Source organism: Gymnogyps californianus, chromosome 17 (genome assembly GCF_018139145.2).
Source record: "Gymnogyps californianus isolate 813 chromosome 17, ASM1813914v2, whole genome shotgun sequence".
Lineage (NCBI taxonomy): Eukaryota > Metazoa > Chordata > Aves > Accipitriformes > Cathartidae > Gymnogyps > Gymnogyps californianus.
The window spans coordinates 711,547-732,762 of record NC_059487.1 but is presented as its reverse complement, the minus strand read 5'-3'; the positions used below and the strand labels follow the sequence as shown (position 1 = coordinate 732,762).

Genomic DNA, 21,216 nt, shown 5'->3' with positions numbered 1-21,216 from the left:
CAAAAATCGCACAGTATTTCAAGTCTATTTGCGAATATGCAGCACAATCTGTATCTGATTTCACCTGAATACTGGTTTTGGATAATATATTAAAGACTCATCAAGTCTGCTAAAAATATAGCACAGAGGTATTTCTTGCTGAGGCTACTTCCTCCCAACAACATACAGACATCAGTTTTGCTCACTTTGACTTGAAGCTTAATCTAATATTTACACATTCCTTTCTAGTAAACATCGGCCTTTATCTGAAAAAAATATGCAAGTGCTCAGATAGGTATCCAGGAGCAAGAAATTTTACATTAATTGTCTCCTAAAGGAGCCTAAACATTTTAATTTAACATTACACCATTTACTGTGTCTTACCTTGTTCAGGTCCCTCTTCATCACTGCAGCTATTGATTGACCAGCTTGTTGAGACATGGCCAGTCCACCCAGGGTGCTTCCCCACATCAACGGACCAGCCAAGAGACAGCAAGAACTCCAGGAAGTGTGGCTGAACAATTCTGGAAGACTCCATGTTCTTCAGGATCTGAAACAACCAGCAGCACCGTGGTAGGTACAGGAGACTCCAGGAAGCAGCTCTCTTCCTCTCCACTTTTTTAATTAAAATTTTGTGTCACCAACATGGTTTTGCCCAAATATAGCTATTCAGCAAGCCTGGAACCCCAGACTTTCTAAACGGACACTACTCCCTGCTGCCCAGCATCCTCCCATCTTGCCTGACAATGTCCTATTCGATAAACTTGTCTTTCTGCCATCATTGCCAAAGCCTGCAAAATAGTTAATCAAACTGCTAGAAATGGCAATTTTGAGATTTATCCACTCATCAGGGATAAACCACAGAACTGTTCAGTGCAGAATCTGCATTAGCACCAAATGTAACATGAGAATTTTCTGGACAATTTTCACTACTAAACCGAGGTAAAATTTTAGGAGAAAGGTATTTTATCACTACTCACCTGTACATTACATACAGCGATTTAGAAGACAGGCCTTACCACACATTAAATTATGAAACAGGTTTTGCAAAACAATTTTCAGCAGGATTGAGCATGCACTTTAATCAAATGTCACACTGTACTGTTCACTTTAAACCTTAATCCTACTTCTTATAAAGATCTGGGATGTTTCCACATCCAAAGGCAATTTTTATCCCATTGTGACCAAGTGAAAGTTGAGACCTTCACCAAACAGCACGCAGGGAGACACGGATGATTTGTGATTTGGTCTACCAGAACCACTGGGATTTGTGGAACAGACAACGCTGTGCAACGCACCCATCCTTTCTGGGCCACGTGAGAAATTGTTTTGTGGCAGGAGCGTCTGATTTTGGTTTGTGCGGGGGCAGTACGCTGGGACACAGGCTCCAGCAGAGCAGAAACTGCAGGGACAGGCGCTGGAAGGAAAGCTTCCAGGCAGGAGGCTCCTCGTATCCACACAGTCCTGGCACCCCATCCTAATGCCTCGTACAATATTCAGCAGTGACTAGACACACTGCATTGAAATATTACTATTATTCTCATTACTAAGCACACTGAAGTCATAGCTATGCTTCAGAATGAATTGAGATAAGTGCAATTTAGAAGACAATTTCAGAAAACAGGCAAGCTCAGGCTTTAGAAAACTATATGGTTTTATATCTGAGCCCATTCAAAAACAGAATTTACAGTAAAGCAAGGACAAGGACGTATTTTCAAAGGACATTTAATGATGTGAAGTATAACGATGTAAAAAGTGTGCAGTCGGTTTCATTACCCTGTATAAATAAATGTCATGAGACACTTCAACTGTAAAAGCCTACCATCACAGAAAAATATTTGGGCCTAATGCAATAACCAGCAGGCCAGATGCCACTATTCTGGGCTGTGCAGCATCAGATAAAACATAGCTGACACCACTCCTTGTGAAAGGACAGCGGGTCACCTCTCAGAACAGAATGAGGTCCTGAGCTGAAGGGCTATGAACTCACACACACAGAGATGGCTGAGTAGGACCAGGCAGCCAGCTCTGCTCAAAGCAGAAACCGTGTCACAGCTTGGCTTTGATCTCCTCCTCTCTTGACTGTTAATATTGAAAACGAAACACAACAGAAATAAGTCACAGGTCTTTTCAAAGATGGGAGCAGTATCAGTATCTCACTGAGCTCAGGTCCATATAGACGAGTATGTTATTAACTTGACTGCCACTGTGACTTTGCACAAGCTGAAAGGCTTAGGAATCACAGCACAATGTCCAGGGATCTTGAAGCAGGAGTGGCATGTTTATACTGTGTCTAAATATGTCCAGCATCTCCCAAATACAAGATTTTCTTAAATCTACGTGGCAAAACCCATGCTAATTGGGCTTCCAAAGACTGGCAAGTTCTGCAGGACTAAGTAATCTCATCTGTCTAAATCCGTATGAGCATATAAGCATCAGATGGGAAAAAAGCGTTCTGCTACCTCAGCAAAAGCACGTTTCAGCTGGAAGGCAAGCCTTGTATATCTTGTTTCGTAGCTGACTTTGGAGACAGAAAGACTGCGTACTGGCTACTGTGAACTTCAACTTGAAAACTCACAAACAGCACGATCCTGGTTTCAACAATTAGTGTATTCCATGCAGAAGTAGAAGGTGCTACAGTGTTTTCTGTCAACCGTACATTCACAGTAACACGAGAAGATGGCACAATAATTTATTATAGAAGCTACACTTCTACTCTTTATTATGAGAATTATGAATGGAATGAGGAGAAGGTACTATAGAAGCAACCTTTTCTAACGAGCCCATAAGCTGTCTCAGTGAGTTTCTAGGTCACAGTCTAAGGAAGTCACGATTCAGATTTGCACAAATTAACCTGATTAACCTAATCGTATTTGAATGTAAATAGTATAATGTAAAGACTTACAAAGCAATAATACTTTCTTACGTGCAGAAAGATTTTCATTCCTTTAACATGTGTTTAACATTAGAATCAAACCAGACTACCTGGACATTGCACACTGCTGGAACAAACTGCAGCCTTCCCTGCAAGCTGAGTCAACAAATCTGAAATGCATTTCAGATATGAATCTTTGAACTCCACAAACAAGGACAATAAGGACAGAATAGACAACAAAAATACCATTAATATTTTAAATATATATTTAATATATATATTATATATATGTAAATATATATTAAAAAGATGTTACAACAATCCTAAATGGGGGTAATGTACTTCAACCTACAGACAAAAAAGAGTACGCAGTGACTTGTTATAGCTCACACTGTAAACACACACAAAGCCCAGAACCCCCAGTTCTGATACTCCACTCTAGTCATTAGCAGTGATGCTTTATTCACTTGAGGATTACTAGAAACAAGACAATATAGGCTAGTTGGCACTCTACACATTCACTTACCTCCTGGCTTGTTTTCTGGCCTGCTTTCATGTAGAAAATGAAAACAGTATCAAAAGGACGACATGGTAGTAAATCCAAGTAGCCAAGGTCATCAAAAAACCCAGGAAGAGCAGAGTCAAGTGCAATCAGGTGAGGAGGTAGACGACTGTTAGCTGGTTCCTAGCCAATAGACAGAGTTCAACAGCTTAAAAAAAAAATCTTTCCTAACTGAAAAGGTCTTTATGACTTCAATAATAATCCATTAAAATATAAAAAGACAATTTCCCTTTTCTCCTAAGAGCAAAATCATACAGAAATTTCTGATGCAATATAATCCAGTTACTGTAAAAAAGTAACAGCAAGCATAATAATTTGACAGTTTGTTGCATTCTACTCTCCTCATTAAATAAAAATGGTATTTTGCCAGCAAAATGGACATAACATTTTGCTCAAAAAGAGTGCTAGCTACCGCAACAAAAGCAGCAGATACTTTCACTATCACAGCTATACAGTCATGCGTAGTTTCATATTTATTAACTTATATACCAATAATACGTAAAATACTAAGCACATTTAGACATCATTTTTGCAAAAGCTCCATTGTCTACTTTTGTTGATGGTTTTCTGGAAGGAAATGCAACAAAAGGGAGACTCCACAGGTAAGAGGCAGAACTTCAAATTAAGAATATGATCATCTCTATAAACTGTTGTTATTTTAACTTTAAAAAGAAAGCTTTACAACCTATATGTACTCCCAAGTGTTTATATTGGGAGTATTGTTTTACACTTCAACACAATCATCTCTGGAGCAGAACTTCTAAGGCAGTCGTATTTCAGAAACTCTTAAAAGTACCACCCCAAAACCGAATTAAAGCTGAGGGAATGATTTCAAGTATGAACATGTGAATGTGACAGCTTATGTACCCACTGCAAAAATAAAGATACAGCCACCTATTCAGAGCATGTTCAACTTGAGGCATGGCTTTCCACAATCCTGCTCTCAATCCTGGCAGACTGGAATCCATCCCTCTATTTGATTCCAGCTTAACAGTAGCTGGAATTACAGAGATCTTCCACTAACAAAACGTAGTTTTCTTCTTTTGCCAAGCCAGACCATACAGGTACTGAGGGCATTCGCACAACACTAAGAAGTATCAGGTCACCTTCAATGCCTCTAGTGAGAGAAACCCGAAGTGAGAGAGGAACAGGCGTGCTGTCTGGAACTCCTGTGCCGGTGGTGGGGGCTTACACTCCGTGATAGGATCAGGAAAGCTCTTCTTCCGCCACTCCTCTTCACTCTTCTGATCTATGGAAGTCTCAAAAATAATCTGCTGGGCCATGCCATTCCTCAGCTTCTCGTGTCGCTCTTCGAGCTGAAAAACACCGCGTGAAATGCTGATTCTACCAAGATCACTAAGATCTACTAAGAAAACAGCTCCATCATTTAGGAAAGCTGTAAGTCACAGGTACAGCAGCAGCTGCAACTCCACCACCAGGATGTTTACTGAAGCACTATCAACAAGACCTTGCAATGTTACAAAGTGAAGTCTAAACACCCTGTTTGCATGGGAAAGCTGTTGGAAATTTATGTATCCAGTATCAGCTACAGCTTCTCCCTTTTAAGTGAACAGAAACTAGAACACATTTGGCACTGTGAAACTTTAAAATATTTTTGAGACACATACCCCCCCTATTCCCCCAGGAAGCCTCAAAAAAGCCCCTTCCATTTCCTCAGAAGCAGCAACAAAATGCAAGTCATTGCTTCCTAGCAATACCAGGATATTAGGATCTGTAATAAAACATGTTGAGCAGTGTCTCCCAAAAAACACATCCAAGGCATTGTCATCTTCCTGGAGAAGTGCACAGATTTCATTAGTTTGCAGAGGACATTATTCCATTAATATCAAATTAGTCAAGCTAAAGAGTAAAACTATTTACAGTAAAACATTCGTGTAGGATTCATGAACAGACAAAAAAACCAAGAACAAAATTAAGTCAGAGACTAAGAGTTACTTACTTCCTTATTCACAATTTCATGTAAATCAGGAATGCTCAAGTCAGCTTTCACAAATGGGATCTTGTCCACTTCTTCAGGAAAAGGGCGGTGCTTCACACTGTATTTCAATCCAACATCATTTTTAGGAGCTGGTCGAGGTTCTGGTACAAAAGTCTGACAAAAAAGGGGGACAGTTTTTACATTCAAGGCATCATACCACTGCACAATACTTTATTATAATAGATGGAAAATGTTCCCTCCCCCCTCACCATCAGAAGTACACTAATCCATTAGTGAGAGGTATCATTACAAAACATTCAGTAAGTACTTTAAACTAATAGACTTGTATTAAAAATGTGGCTTTAAATTTTAAGAGAGAGACACAGTTCTGCCCATTTTGGTGGCTGCATTCCTGGAACCTAGGAACCCTGCTTACCATCTAACCTCTAAGCAGCTGCAAAACCCAATAAAAGTGGCAAGCTTACATGGCAACATCTCATTTTCAGCCCATTCTAACTGTATTGAGCAAAAGCTACCAACTGTTTGAGAAGCCTCCATTTTAACCCTGCCCGCTATGATGATCACAGCAAGTCAAGCTGAGAAGTCTGGAAGAGAACAGCAGCAATGCTGTGGGTCAGGAGTGAGATGCACTGCCAGAGTATCAAAAGGGCTTGCACAAGGTATGGTAATGCGATTTTGATATTGTTACTACATTATGTTCTAAACTGTTATTATGTAATTCAAAACTTGAAGTTACCAATGAAAGCAACAAAAGATCTAGGTGCAGGTTAGCAGGTGCATAAGGTCCAAGCAAGCAAGACCTTTAATTACATCTTGAGTGCTGCTTTATAAATTTATTTACTACCAATTACGCTTCAAAAGGGCAAAACTGTTAACATTAAAGTTACAGAATGCCTTTCAGTTGGAAAAGTTCGCTTAAAACTGGTAAGGAGGTCAGCAGCCAGGACATGACTTCTCCTTTGGTGTGGGAGGTAGTACACTTGGACTGACACTAGTTAGCGAAATGGCTCAGCTTCAGTGACAGCACAGCTCCCATGGCATCACGTGGAGGGTCTTCCCGAAGGCTGCTTTGCGGAGACCAGATTCATCTAAATGGGAACGTGACAGCTGAGACTGACAGGCCCTCATTTCAGCTACATTATTTCTTCCTTTATTTTACCGAGGGGCATGTGAAGAGTTCAAAGATTTGGAGAAGTTCACAAACAGACAGAAATTTTGATAACAGAAGGACATGCTCGATTAGGCAACTGCAATAAGAGATCTCACTGTAAAATGAGATTGGGGTATTTCTCTTCTCCTCCACTATTCCTCTCCAGAGCTGTTCCAGAGTTCATCTAGATAATTTTTTTTGACAGCAGGTTTACTGCCATCTTTGTAACACTGGGCTTCGTAGCTTGAATGGCTATTCTCTCTGCAGCATCCCATTCTACACCTCCAGACTTTGCTCCCTCTGCTGCAAAGGCTTTGCCTGACATCCCAAAATCAGCACCAACACTCATGCCTACACACTAAATACACTGTCCATTGCCCCATCACCTCAGAAGATGCTTTCAGAAAAAAACAGGAGAATGCCCCCTCCCCTTAAACAAGTCTAGAAGGCAACAGCACTTTCACAGCGTGTATTTAATATTAATCACAAGTTGTAAAGAGTCACCAGAGATGTGTCACATTACCTACAGCTAAAGGCCCCGTGGCTCAGCCTTAATGTATAATCACCAGCTCTGTGGGGCTGTCTCACATTAGTGGAATTTCTGCTGAACATCTCTAAGTTAAACATTTCTTTACGGGCTTTGATAGAGACCTTTTGATTTGCTTTAGCTCCTCTTGGTAAAAGACAGAGTTGCTGGGCCCATGCAAATCTTCCAGATGTCCCACGGATCAAAACCGTGACAGAGGGAAAAGAGTCATCTGCAAAGCACATGAGTTAAGAGAATAATAGATCATCATAAATTGCAAACAGTTCATTGTGCAATAATTTAACCAGAAAGAAACGCAGGCATGACGACAGAGGTTTTGTTTTCAAGGTTAACTCCTCCCTGACCCTCAAGACAATTCCTGGTGAGTAGCAAGCAATCCTCCTCTCTGCAGCAGGGAAGTACTAGTCTACTTTGTGGTCTGTTCAGTAGTTGCCGGCTCAGTTTCTTCATTAAAAGTAACTTTTATCCAAATTCATGCTCTCCAAATTATCTCCAGGAAATGAAAAAGATTGTACAGCCACTGCCGGTTTAGGTAAGACAAATGACCATATGGAGACACAGTTTCCATGATACTTCCATGACCTTCTGTAAAGGTCCCACACAAATACCAGCAATAAGAACAGTGGAAGGACAAGAGAGAATGGTCAAACTAAGACATGGGAAGATTCTGACTTCACATCATGGGAAGTTTTCCACCACAAGGAATAGAGACACAGAGAAGTTGACCTGATAGGTTTTTCAAGACCTACTTGGACAATGTCAGGTTGCATTGTTCTGGTCTGAATTCAGTATTGACCTCGTTTAGAGCAGGAGTTTAGACTGCAGATTCCTGAGGCGACTTTCAACTTGCACAATGATGGTTTTAACATTGCAGGGATTTCAGTCTTCCTTGAGACTTAAAAAGCCACTGATATTAGACACCTTGGAAGAGGGAACATCATGCCTCTACAGCTTTTCTTTTTAAAATTATTTCTATTTATCTTTTGCGCATGTAAACCACAAATTGACACCATCAGGTAACCAGCAGATATATATTCCTTCCCCAGTATTTCATGGGAAGTACAGGGTGCACCATAGCTACATAAGCACACATATAGACAAACCAAACCAGCTCCCCACAATCATCCACTTCAGTGATCTGCCTCAAAAGTGATTTGACGTACTTGTGCGTTACTGCAATTAATCTTGTAATTCAAAGGGGATTTGTAAGCAAGTTATGCACAGCAAGAAGAGATAATCTAATTTGAGATTCTAATAGCTTTACAGGATTCCTCAGTAATGCATTTAGTAGAGGCAGAGTAAGGATGAGAATTGCTCAGCTGTTCTAGCGTGCTCTAATCCATTCTAGTCAGGAACACGCTTGCTCAAACACAGACTGTGGGCGGACGTGCGGCAATGGCTCCCAGCATCAGCGCTTTCTGCAAGGTCTATTTAGTGATTCTCAATGAGGTTGGAGCACTCTGGACCACAACTCAAAATAACAACTCCTCTTAGCCAGTTCATGGAGTTCTGTGCAATCGCTGTCTTCAAGACTAGCATCTAGACTCCATCCTGTCCATAGATGAGGAAAATATATCTGTGGCAGGGCAGCAGATCTAACATACATTAGTCTTAAACTGAGGTAGTATATAAGAGAATTTTCACCTATTCTGTTAGGTAATGCCATGATACATGAAGACTTACAGGGGGATCAGTTATTCAGTTCAAAGCATCATGTAATTTAATACCAGACTTTTTTTAACATAAATTCTTGTTGGTCAAAGCATATGAGGCTGAAACGAGTTAGATTCAGCTGTGAAAGCAAATACCCTGCGATAGATCTTCTTCACAGTAGGTGTCATTGATAGAACAGGATGGTACATGGGAAAGGTGTAACAGCTCCTAAGCAACTAAAACCAAGTGAGCTGAAGGCACCCAAGGACACACTTAGTAACATGAGACTTAAAGCAAGCAAAAGCAACTGTGCAAGCATAAAGATGTCACATCAACCATTTGTTCAGCACTTATCCCTATCAAGCCTCCTATACTCTTTATATTTCATTCTTTTATGAACAAGGATGTTTTCAAAATATAATGCTATTGCTTTTGTCCATCAGCAATAATTTAGATGGCAGTCAGCTGCAAGTATCTAACTGGGTGAATGACACAGACAACTGCATGAATGATTTGGATGGGTTTGTACATGTTTGACTATCAGTGGCATTAAAGTTACTCCCACCACTTCATCCCAGAACAACACTCTGCTCAATCGCACACCCACAGAACAGGTAAGCCCCTGAAATGTCAGAGAGAGACTTGATGAAGCGCCTTTGTTTTGCGGCTCCATACAGAGAGTTTTAACCAGAGGAAGAAGGAAATGGGAAGTATGAACTTACTCTGTTCATTCCCTAGAGGCTGCTCCAACATCGCCAGGATGACACTATTATCCAAAACAAAGTAACGGAAGCTATGCTTGTTTATGGTAGGTAGGCGAGAATATTTAATTAACGTGGTTTCATTCACCAAGCTGCAAGGAGAAGCAGGGCCACTGGGAGAAGGAAATGCTCCAAGTAACTGCATAATACTGCAAGTGAGAAAAAAGTTAAGAGTTACAACAGATTAAGACGACAAACTGTTCCTCCCAAGCACAGACATTCACTCATATGCTTCCTTTGCGTCTTGACATAGCAGTTACCCTATCAGGGCAAGTCTGCCCTCTCCCATCAGCTTGTTTTAAAACAGAACCAGTAACTTCAGAAAAACATAGATGGAAACCTACAAAGAAAGGTACTCTGCCTACAGAATGAGTTTCTTTATAACCTAGGTTATAAAGATATTAAGATATGCTTTAAAGCGTGAAAATCTGTACCCTTCCACAGCTTTTTTAATGTTCATTCTTATAAGAAGATTATGGATGATTGGAGGTAATCATTGATACCTTAGCCCACTCTTGTATCAACAAGCAAGGCAGAATGGTTGATGCACTAATTATGACTGGCTTTGCTTTCTTCAAGTACAGATTACATTAATTTAAAACCCTTTAAGACAGACCCAGGATCACACAAGCATGACTACCGTAGATGGTAACCTTCCCTGGGAGAAAGCCTCCAGGTGTGGTCCAACAGTGCCTACCTCCTTGGAGCCACAGCCTTGGAAGGCTCCTAGAAGTACTGATTTAAATCATCTGAAGTTGTACAGAATCTACCTAGTAATATTAGAAATTTCTATGGCAGGAACCAATAATGAGAGTTGTCCAGTGTCAGACTGCAGATCGTATGATCTAACTCAGGACTTTACTCTTAACGCCACCATCCAGACCAAAAGTAAGTTTATTGAAGTCCTCCCCACACACTTTTTCACTTTACTCTGAGAACAGATGGTTTCATCTCTCTAAATGAAAAGAGGCACTTTTAGGCAACAATACAGGTTTGTGCACAGGTTCCGTTGAGTAGTTGTTTCTACCTTGGAAGTTACACAGTTGTTTTTACTAACAGTAAAGTTTATAACAATTTTATTGCAAAGCAGAGCAGAAAAGAAAGCAACTATTGCCTTTTGCAAAACCTATTTATCCTACCCATCCTCAGTCTGTCCTGTCTACCATCATACTGTTCATCCGGTAAAACAGTGCTTTTCAACTTCTCTGGAGCAAATCTCCATTTTCCTCTCTGCGCTTCCCCTCCCCAACCCACACGTTATCTGTTACTGCATTTCCAGCAGAACCTCTCAGATACGTTAAGCAAGCCCAGCGCTGTGGGCAGAATGACATCCCATCCTGCACCAGCTCACATCTCCTGCATGTGCCATTCCCTGCTGCCTTACACAGGAAACACTGTCTATCAGGTTCCCAGTCAGTGTGGGGATGGTGCATCTTGTCAGGCTGAGGAGAAGGAGAAGGGGGAATGGAAAGACAGGATCACCAGGTCAAGTGGGAGACAGAGGGAACTGCTGTCTGCAGAGGGGACTGGCCGAGAACAGAACACCAGGGACTGTAGGAGGACTTGGGTTTTGCTCTCCAAGGAAGAGAACAGGCAGGAGGGGAAGACAATCACAGGGATCTTTTTTCTGTTGAACACCTGTAATGAGAGGGGGAAGACAGCTAAGGCAGAGCACAGGACAACCCTGCCCAAAGGGCAAAACAGAGGGAGCTTCTGGCTGACTTTTCAAACGCTCTTGCTACATCACAGAGATCTCACGAGCTGGGAACTCCTAATTAAAACACTCTCAGACAAGGCAATGCTAAAAAGTAAACATGCTCTGACAAATTACATACCACGTTAGTGTAGCTTCAGCAGCATCCTTCACTCTCATGGATGCAGGGTTTGGCTCCTTATCTCCTTTGTATTTGACCTCTTGTTCACTGTTTTTGGATTTACTTCCCGAAATGCCCAGCTCCACAATCTCCAGTACTTCTTTTAAACAATCCTAAAACGCAAGAGGAACCACCTTAAAGCAGAAGCACTCCAACAAATGGCTCCAAGACCTCAGTGAAACAGTGATATACCATTGATTAAAATAAAGTACTGCTGGTAATATGAGCTCAGAAATAAAGGCAGAAGATTATTCTAACAGACAGTTTTGGAATAAGATCATATTTGCTATAGGAATGATATTTTCTCCATCTACAGATGTCTACTTATGTTTGTATTTAATTGTAGAAAGTGCTCTGAATGAATACATACACAATATATATTTCATTACATATGCACAAAATTGCCAAGAGGACTACTAAGAGTGCAATTGAAAAATGTAAACATATTTAAAGAGATAAGAAATGCATTTCTGAGACTCTCTGCAAAACTTTTAATTAAGTTCTAAGCACATTAAGAATGAACTCATCTGGAAAACTGCAAGAAATCCTTTTCCAAATCTTTCAATTGCCAACAGCTTTCATAAGTAAAATATATCATGGTTTCTAATTCATCAAGAGAACAATAACAATATTCTAAAAGTACACAGCAAAGCTTCAACGAATCTATTACAGGAGAGGCCAACACTCAGTAGAACCGCAGGTATGACTCACAAGTGTTGCTCATTACAAAATCATTTGTTGAAAATATTTGGATTGCTACAACAAAGGTTCAAACCTCATGGCTCAAGCTATAGAACATCAAGGAAAGTGTTCTCATGAATAAATAACTGGCTAAAATCTGAACACAAGTAAGTGGTCAGTTTTTACCACCAGAGACCAGGTAGGGTTCTATGCCTTGGCCTGTGTCCTTCCTTATGTTCATAATTGATGTAGAAAAAGAGGTGAACAGGAAGATTAAAGTTTTCTGACAGAGCAAAATTAACCAGCGTTGAGATGCAAAGAATGGCCATGAAGAATTAGAGAAGGAGTTTACAGCATTGGCTAGTAAAATAGCAGGTGAAATTCAAAGCAAATACAAGGTGAGGCACCTGGAAAATTGCAATTCTAATACTTGCAAATGCAATGAGAGGTTCCCATCTGACTATCATGGCTCAGGAATGAGCGACTAAGTGTCCAGTATATACTACACACAGTATGTAACACTATCTCAATATGCAGTGATAATTAAAACAAAAAAGAACCTAAGGAAAGGAAATGAAAGGGCAGTGATTGTCCCCCTGTACTTGGCGCTGGTGAGGCTGCACCCCGAATACTGTGTTCAGTTTTGGGCCCCTCACTACAAGAAAGACATTGAGGTGCTGGAGCATTGTCCAGAGAAGGGCAACAAAGCTGGTGAAGGGTCTGGAGAACAAGTCCTGTGAGGAGCGGCTGAGGGAACTGGGGGTGTTTAGCCTGGAGAAAAGGAGGCTGAGGGGAGATCTTATTGCTCTCTACAACTACCCGAAAGGAGGTCGGTCTCTTCTCCCAGGTAACAAGTGATAGGATGAGAGGAAACAGCCTCAAGTTGCACCAGGGGAGGTTTAGATTGGATATTAGGAAAAATTTCTTCAGCGAAAGGCTTATCAAGCATTGGAACAGGCTGCCCAGGGAAGCGGTTGAGTCACCATCCCTGGAGGTATTTAAAAGACGTGTAGATGTGACACTTTGGGATATGGTTTAGTGGTAGAATTGGCAGTGTTAGGTTTACGGTTGGACTCGATGATCTTAAAGGTCTTTTCCAACCTAAACAATTCTATGAAATAAAGCATTATGCAATTGAATAAACCCATGCTGTGCCACATCCAGGGAAACCATCCTGTCCTAGTCACCTACTGCCATGCCAGTATCCCAGAGTGCATGCAGAAAGCATCTTTAAAGTCCTGCTTGTGGGGTTTCAATTTTCATTTAAAAAAAAAATACATATATTTATATATGCTACAGAATATATAAACATAATATAAAGATATAAAATGCATGTTCTATATAAAACTATATTAAAATATTATATAATACATATTATTATACATCATATACAAAAACCATAGAAAGACCACTGAGCTGTCTCTGCAAGGAGACGAACAATGAAAATATGCACTTAAATTTTTTTATTTTTTTATTTTTAAACAGCAGGACAGAAGGATGTTGGAAACATGCATCTTTCATTTCCTGCTCTTTTCAAGCTTCCCAAGCAAATTCCATCTTGGATTGAGCTATGCCTTGCTCAATTTCTAGAAAACTGGTTTCTTGGTGAAAAAAACCGATGACTATCAAAATATTAGCGTCAAAGGAATTCCGTTAAGTCTGGAAGACGCTTTAGTCAGGTAAGAGCTGAGAAATAGATGAGACATGGCTTTTAGTGAAGTTTATCTGCAGCAGGTAGCTATAGTACACACACACACCATTAATTCCCATACTTCTCTTTTCAGTTTCTGTTTTTTCAGGTTTTCTTTTCTTCTCTCTTTTGCCATTTTCACAAAGCAAGAAGAAAGATCAAGACATTCTTAGAAATAGGAAAGGTAATTTTAAAGCCAAAAACATTCTTGGTGAATAAAGAGCAGAAATCAAAATTCAAAACTATTTTGCACGGAAACTAGTTTTGAAATTCCTAGTATTACTTTTGAAAACTAAGAAAACCACAGTATTTTAAAGTCTCAAGAACAGACAGGTCAGGCACGAAAGGCATTACAATTTGGAGCACTCAAAATATATACACCAGGGACTCGTACCTTCTCATCCAGCATGTCAGGGTGCTCGGTGAGCCAGACGCAGAGGCACTGGAAAGCTGCAACTATCATGGAGTGGAGGTCGCGGGAGTGGAGCGGCGCTGGGCGGCTGCACTGGTACACTATGTAGCTGCACACTGAACTAATAGCTCTCTTCCGATCGGAGGAATCGACCACCACTTTCACCTGTGTAAAGCAAGCAGGAGAGGATGAGAATTCCTCCACAAAAATCTTTCGGAGAAGAAATAGTTTTTAAAAGCATTTTTAAACGCAGTTTTAAGAAATAGAAAAAAACAGTTTGAGCTCTTTTATGATTACAGCTTAAAAGCCATGGGTAAAAATATTTAACAGTGATGGATATTGAAACTCAAAGGAAAGAAATGCTGCATTGAGGTGCCACCACATTACATGGCTTGGTTTCCAAGAGCAAGAGTGGTACCAATATGGTTGGATAAGAAACTAATTGCAAGCTGAATAAATTAGTATCTGAAACTTATTTTCAGCAAATACTTCTCTCCTTCAGCTGTAGCAACCCATTCTGTATCTCTGAAAACCCACTCACTGCCAAGTCTCCCTTCCACAGGGCTTCATTCTGCTCACATAACTTTCCACTAGGCATATTTTGTCAGCACAGTAACTTTCACCAGTGAAAAAGGGACAGAAAACCCACCCTCAGACAAGCAAATTGGCAAAAAACCCCATAACCCCTCCCCCAAAACTCACTGCAAAAACCGCTCAGCTTCTCTCCCAGCTCAGGGCTTCAGGGAACAAGGCTCCAGACCGGAGAGTTAGCAAAGAGCCTTGTACACTGACGCGTAAGGATCTACATTATAAAACTAAAGAACTGAATTTCTCTTCTCTTCCCAGACTGTGACTTGGCACAGGAACAGTCAGTTAAAGCTGGACTTTTCTACTCTGTAGCATTTGACCATGCCATATAAAGCTTCACTCATGAAGATGCACCCTTATCCAAGCAGGAAGGTGGATGGTCTTGCCGGTGACAACACCGGAGCCAGGCAGCTGCACTCCACAAAGCTGGGGGTGACAATTCAGAGCCCTAGGATGAAGGCAGCATAAGATCTATGGCAAATAGAGTCCCCTCAAGATAAGCTTATGAAAAGCAGGTTGGTGAACCAGCACTCCTGCAGGAAACAGGATTTTTGAATTTACCAACTCCTACTAATAACCTGGTGCTGAACAGACACAGGACAGAGCAGCCCCTAACCTGAGAAGGGCTTTGGGAATTGTCACCTCCAAAGGCACAAGCAGAACCAGTTCTCCACTCTGCAGTTCTGCAGTAAGAGGTGATCTCTTTCTACTGTCTTTGTTACAAAGGGGAAAGATATCCAAGATACCCCAGGGGAAGAATTACTTCAGTTGCATGAGAATTATATAAAGTTTACAACATTTAATATTAACCTGGGTAGGCACTTGAAAAGATAATATATTTTCACATTCCCATCCCATTGCAAACCAAGAAAAAAAGCCAAAAAACCTGGCTTAACCACACAAGCTGCAGGAACCCCTGGTTCTGTATGACGCTCTATAAGACCCAATAACGATACATTCATTCATTGCAGAACACTTTCAAATGCATCCTTCAGCTCATGCTGCTGCAGTAATAAAATAAGCACCCACTCCAATGTGGCTCAGTGCTGACTCCATGCTCTAAAAAATGCCTGACACACATGTACTTCAAAGAGATCTGTCGAGTTCCTGGGGGAATATGACAGGAAATGCTGAACTGTCACGCCAGGTCATTGTGGTCACTGTAAATACACTGGACTTCTGCTTAACAAACGTCATGAGGTCCAGCTTGGGGACAAGAGCCCTCAAGCAGAAAAGGGCATTTTACTTCTCAACAAAAAAGCCCCCGCCCCACCTGGTAGCTTTAGTTCATTTATTTGCTGCTGAATCAAGGAGCTGTGTGCAGATAAAGCTCTGAAGAAGGTGACACCCTCATTAGAAATATGCTATCATTTTCTAAGCTCAGAAAACTATTTCCAAGATGAGATGGAAGGGGAAAAGCAGGAACAACACTTACAAAAAGGGCAATTAAGTTGTTTAATACCCTGTGTCCTGGTTTCGGCTGGGATAGAGTTAATTTTCTTCTTAGTAGCTGGTACAGTGCTCTGTTTTGGATTTAGTGTGAGAATAATGTTGATAACACGCTGATGTTTTAGTTGTTGCTAAGTAGCGCTTATCCTAAACCAAGGACTTTTCAGTCTCCCATGCTCTGCCAGCAAGCAGGTGTGCAAGGAGCTGGGAGGGAGCATGGCCGGGGCAGCTGACCTGAACTAGCCAAAGGGATATTCCATACCATGGAATGTCATGCCCAGTATATAAACTGGGGGGGAGTTGGCCGGGAGGGGCGGATCGCTACTGGGGCATCGGTCAGCAGGTGGGGAGCAATTGCATTGTGCATCACTTGTCTTTTCTTGGGTGTTATTTCTCTTTTTTTTGTTATATTCCTTTTCATTACAATTATTATTATATTATTATTATTAGTTAGTATTATATTTTATTTTACTTTAGTTATTAAACTGTTCTTATCTCAACCCATGAGTTTTACCTTTTTTTTTTTTTCCCTCCTCCCCATCCCACTGGGAGGGGGAAGCGGCTGCGTGGTGCTTAGCTGCCAGCTGGGGTTAAACCACAACACCCTGGCATATTTGCAATCTGCCAACTAACAGCAACGAGAATTCTTTTTTCTAAGTCTGGTTACACATTGAACAGACAGACCAACCACCCAACCAAGCAAAGGTATGATAAACAGTTCACAGTGGGGTTGAAAACTAATGGCCCAAGCCCCTACACTGCCACTGGAAGCTTAGTGGCAAGTCTTTCCTCAACTCTGCAACCTAATATGGCAGATGCATCCCCTGTAGTGTAAAAAACAAAACAAAATCCAAAACCAGACACACATGGGAATCCATGAGAAAGATTAGGAGCCATCCAGTGAGCTCAACAGAACCAGCCAGAATCGTACAGTAGAGCCATGTGTATCTGAACAAGACACCCTGAGCTTCACTTTCAGCCAACAGGCATTTACACCACGCATCATTTGAGCCCCAGAGCATTTACATTAGGAGATGAAGTACAAAAGGAGTACTGTTTTTTCTCGTGTCCAAACAGAACATTTGCTGACAAACTCAGACAGACATCTGTCTGGTGGCATGACTTTCACCTAAACAGGACTATAATCACCCTTTGAGAAGAGGCCAGAGCACACAAAGCTTCACCTCTCACCTTTGCCAGTCCAGACAGAAGCTCCAGTGCAGCCAGAGAGATACTCATGTCCTGCCTCCACTGCGAGTTGAGTCTTTGGGTTACCAGGTGAATACTGCGTATCAGTAGTCCAGCAGCTGTATCTGTATTAAGAGCTAGGATATAACCCCAATACCACATACCACAGGGAGGGAAAATAACTAAGCATTAGTGACAATAAGCAAAGCACAGGCACAAGCCAAAGCAGCCACAATACACACATAAAATAAAATTATACACAACTCAGAATCCAGAAATTGGGTTGGTCACTTTTGCACAGGCTAACTCCCTTCTATACACCACCAGACATTATACAAATACATTCAGACTACCTTATCTCAATTATTTTTTTTTTTTAAATTTTTTTAAAAAGACATTTTGGGTAATCCCAGCATTCTGCTGCATTTCAGCAGCAGAACAGCTAGCTTCAGGTTTTGCTATTGTTTGCTATTGTACTTAAATTGCTGTGATGTCCTGTAGTCTCAGAAAAATTTAGGCATTGGTCATGTGTATTAGCCATTAGTACTTTTATATTTAGGCATCAGTAACGAACTAATAGAGCACATGTAACTTCAGATATCTATGCCAGAAGTTACCCATTCTTTCTACACCTAGTGTTTATCAAAAGTACTAGTTAGATAAATGTAGATAATGAAAGAATCAGTCCTGGAGAAAAAAGATGCAATTATTTCTAGACCTTTAAGTTCCCTGAACCTCTATCTCAAAATTAACAATAGAAAATGTTTGTCGTATCAGTTGTTCTCATTTCAAAATATTAGGAACATAAATACTAGACATACTTGTTAAAACTGAAGTAGGCAAATTCATTTCAGAAACAGAAACTGCTAAATGACTAGTTATAAAGAGACATGAGAACTATGACAGCTAAGGTATACCCTTCCCAAAACTTAAATCATCATATTTAACACTCAAGAGCTAAGTACAATGTTACACTAGTAGCAGATTCAAGTGTCTGCTACAGTAAAACAGTAAAAATAGACCATCTTGTTTTCAATTTCCTTGTTTGAAGCATCCAGCAGAAACACAGAAATTCTTTTCATAAATTTCTTACAACCTTACCATCTGTGCATAGGAAATTAAAAAAATCCAATAAAATGAATATATTACAAAAAAATCTTTCAAGTTATGCCATGGTTTAAAGACTCAGTAAGTCAAACATTTAAAAGATTTTTTTTTTTTTTTAACCTTACAAATGGGTATTTTACAAGCACTTGTCAATGAAAACCCATATGAATTAAACACACAATTCAAATGGTGTGCTGAAAACTAGCACTTTAATAATTTCAAAGAAACAAATCCTGTAGGGAAAGCACCAACATGTTTATATGAATCCCTAGAACATACTAAAGTCTTTCCTGCTAATCTCCCTCCTCTCTTTAGTTATAGAACTAAAGAAAAAAAAAACCAAACTTTTTTGGTTGGCAAGAACAGAGTTGTTAACCTAAGCTACAATATAATAAAGGTGATCTGTTCTCACATTTACTTGGTCAACATCAGTTAAACTGATGAAGACCAAAGGAGCAAATGATATTCCAGGATCTCGACATTTGGCCAGCTTACCACACACAGATTTAGAATAACATGGATTTTATTACAAAGATTCAAAAATGCACAGTACAAGACATAGCAAACTAAAGTTAATTACTAAATTCTCTTGTTATAACAAATGACACACCACAAGCATTCTGCTTACTCGCTCTATAAAAACAAGAGTCCCTCAAATACTCTTTAAATATAGTTCAAGAAAAGCTGTTGCAAAAGTCAGGTAAGCATTTGGAATGAATGCTACCGAAATGAATGAAGCAATTAATTTACACTTGGTGTACATTTATCCCATTATTGTTCATGAAAACTAAGTGTCTTGAAAACATAAGCTAAAGTAAAGCAGTTTGCAAACACCTTTTTCATAAGCTTTTACATTCTTATTTTTAAGATGTTAACAGAGTCCTTTAGTACGGATTAAAAAACAACCACCGAGAGGGCACATATGAGCACAAACTGGCAATAAACAAAGGGGCTATCCACCCTGGGTTCAAAACACCCATGCACATTAATGTATTAGTCAGAACTAGGAACAGGGGGGAAAAAAAACCCCCACACATCACCTTGGCATATAATGACAGTTTTTTCAAAAGAGCTATCCTTACCATAATCCCTCAGAAGGGCTTGTGCTGGTCTCTCACTATCTGGTGTTGTGGGCTCCGTACTGCCTCCACTTGCAGTGCTAATGCCACTGTTCGTACGACTGTGGCTTTTGAAGACATTATTTTCCCCGCCGTTCTGCAAATTGAAAGTCAGTTTTGAGCGATGAGAAGATTTTTCTGAGTTCCCTATATCAGAGGATGCTCTCAGATACAATGGAGAAAAAAAGATGATCAAACCTCAAGATGCTAACAGAGCACCTTACAACAGCAGATAAAATGAGTAATGCATTCTTTCTGAAATGGTAACTTCATAAACAAAAACGACTTACCGTTTCCATCTGACAGCCAATGGCTTCTAACAGTGCTGAATCTTGAACAATATTTAACATTGCACCTGAAGAATCAGATAGAAGAAGGTAACTAAAGACTGCAGTAGAATATTCACTACTAAAATTTACAAAGAAGCATTGAAGGTCTAACATACAGGATCACCAACCTGTTTTATAAAAACTCTTTATAAGAGTTTTATAAAACACAGGATTTGCTTCAGGCTTAGCCATTTGAAGCAGATGAGAGCTGAGACAGAGAGTGCTTTCAGCTATTTTAAAAATGCTTTGAACATAGGTTTTTCAAATTCCTCTGTTCAGAAGGATTTTGGTTTCACAGAAGGGCTGGAATCGTTCCTTGTCTCCCATCAGACTGTGCTCATTTAAAAACTCAGTTTACATTTAAGGATATCTACTGATTCTGTGAATAAAATAACAGTATCTGTTAGACAACTGAGAGCGCTAAAATGAGCTGCATAGTCCAAAGCCACCTCAAGGGTGATACAGTGCTGGCCTTGGCTATGTTCTTGCCCGGCACAAAGAGGCTCCCTTCCCCATTAGGAGCCAAAAGACAGCTGGTGACCGGCAAAAACCCCCACGTTTTCAAGTCTTAATGAACTACCAGTACATACAGCAACCTGCTGGAAGATAAAGTGAATAATGTCTGGTCCATTCAGCAACCCTTACGACATCAGCACAAGGGACCATGCTTGTTCTCATACTGATCAGGGACCAGTGAAATGAACCCCCAAACCACTGTAACACAAGGTGTTTTATTTTTATAATGACATTTCTGCCCCTGCCCCACCAAAAGAAAAAAAAAAAATATCAAGGCTAATATTTGCATCATTGACAATCTGTGGGTTTGCAGAGCAAATTAAAAACTGCTTTCATTTCAATTTGGCCAAAACATAAAACCAATTTCCCAAATCAGGAGGCCAGTTCATAATCTGAGGTGGGATACACTGAAATTCTCTCTACCTGAAGTCATCCCCAGCCTCTCACTTTCTGTGCTTTGTTTTCTGTCAGTGTCCAAAATACTGTATTGACAAAGCGGAAGCTCTAAGTGCAGGGGTAGCCAACCCTACTGCATCCAAACTAGCCAGCAGGTAGCTATCTCTTCCATCTTGGGAGAGATAACTACACGCAAGTGTAAGACACTTAAATTAAAATTGCCGATGCATTCTGGGTGCCTTAGGTAAACTAGGGTAAACAGCCTGTACCTGCTTGGCAGCATCACCCCCAGGCGACGAGGAAAGCAGCAGTAAGGACACAGACCGGTAACAGGCTGACACTGACACACTCAGCGGCATCGATTTTAATTTTCTGCCCCCC

At 40.4% G+C, this 21,216-nt stretch overlaps 1 protein-coding gene across 2 annotated transcripts in view; it reads right to left on the bottom strand.

Moving 5' to 3' along the window:
• RALGAPB (Ral GTPase activating protein non-catalytic subunit beta) overlaps positions 1–21,216 on the bottom strand; it is a 68,878-nt gene that overhangs the window by 13,900 nt on the left and 33,762 nt on the right. Inside the window, exons 14-24 of one of the 2 annotated variants that reach the window (XM_050907074.1) lie at positions 19,885–19,949; positions 19,559–19,691; positions 17,373–17,506; positions 14,127–14,309; positions 11,323–11,474; positions 9,449–9,636; positions 7,178–7,284; positions 5,377–5,529; positions 4,523–4,732; positions 3,381–3,539; positions 364–529 (exon numbers count right to left, since the gene is read on the bottom strand). In XM_050907074.1, the coding sequence (XP_050763031.1) occupies positions 364–529; positions 3,381–3,539; positions 4,523–4,732; positions 5,377–5,529; positions 7,178–7,284; positions 9,449–9,636; positions 11,323–11,474; positions 14,127–14,309; positions 17,373–17,506; positions 19,559–19,691; positions 19,885–19,949 (1,650 nt within the window). The remainder of the gene's footprint in view (positions 1–363; positions 530–3,380; positions 3,540–4,522; positions 4,733–5,376; positions 5,530–7,177; positions 7,285–9,448; positions 9,637–11,322; positions 11,475–14,126; positions 14,310–17,372; positions 17,507–19,558; positions 19,692–19,884; positions 19,950–21,216) is intronic. The other variant, XM_050907075.1, reaches the window with a different exon arrangement.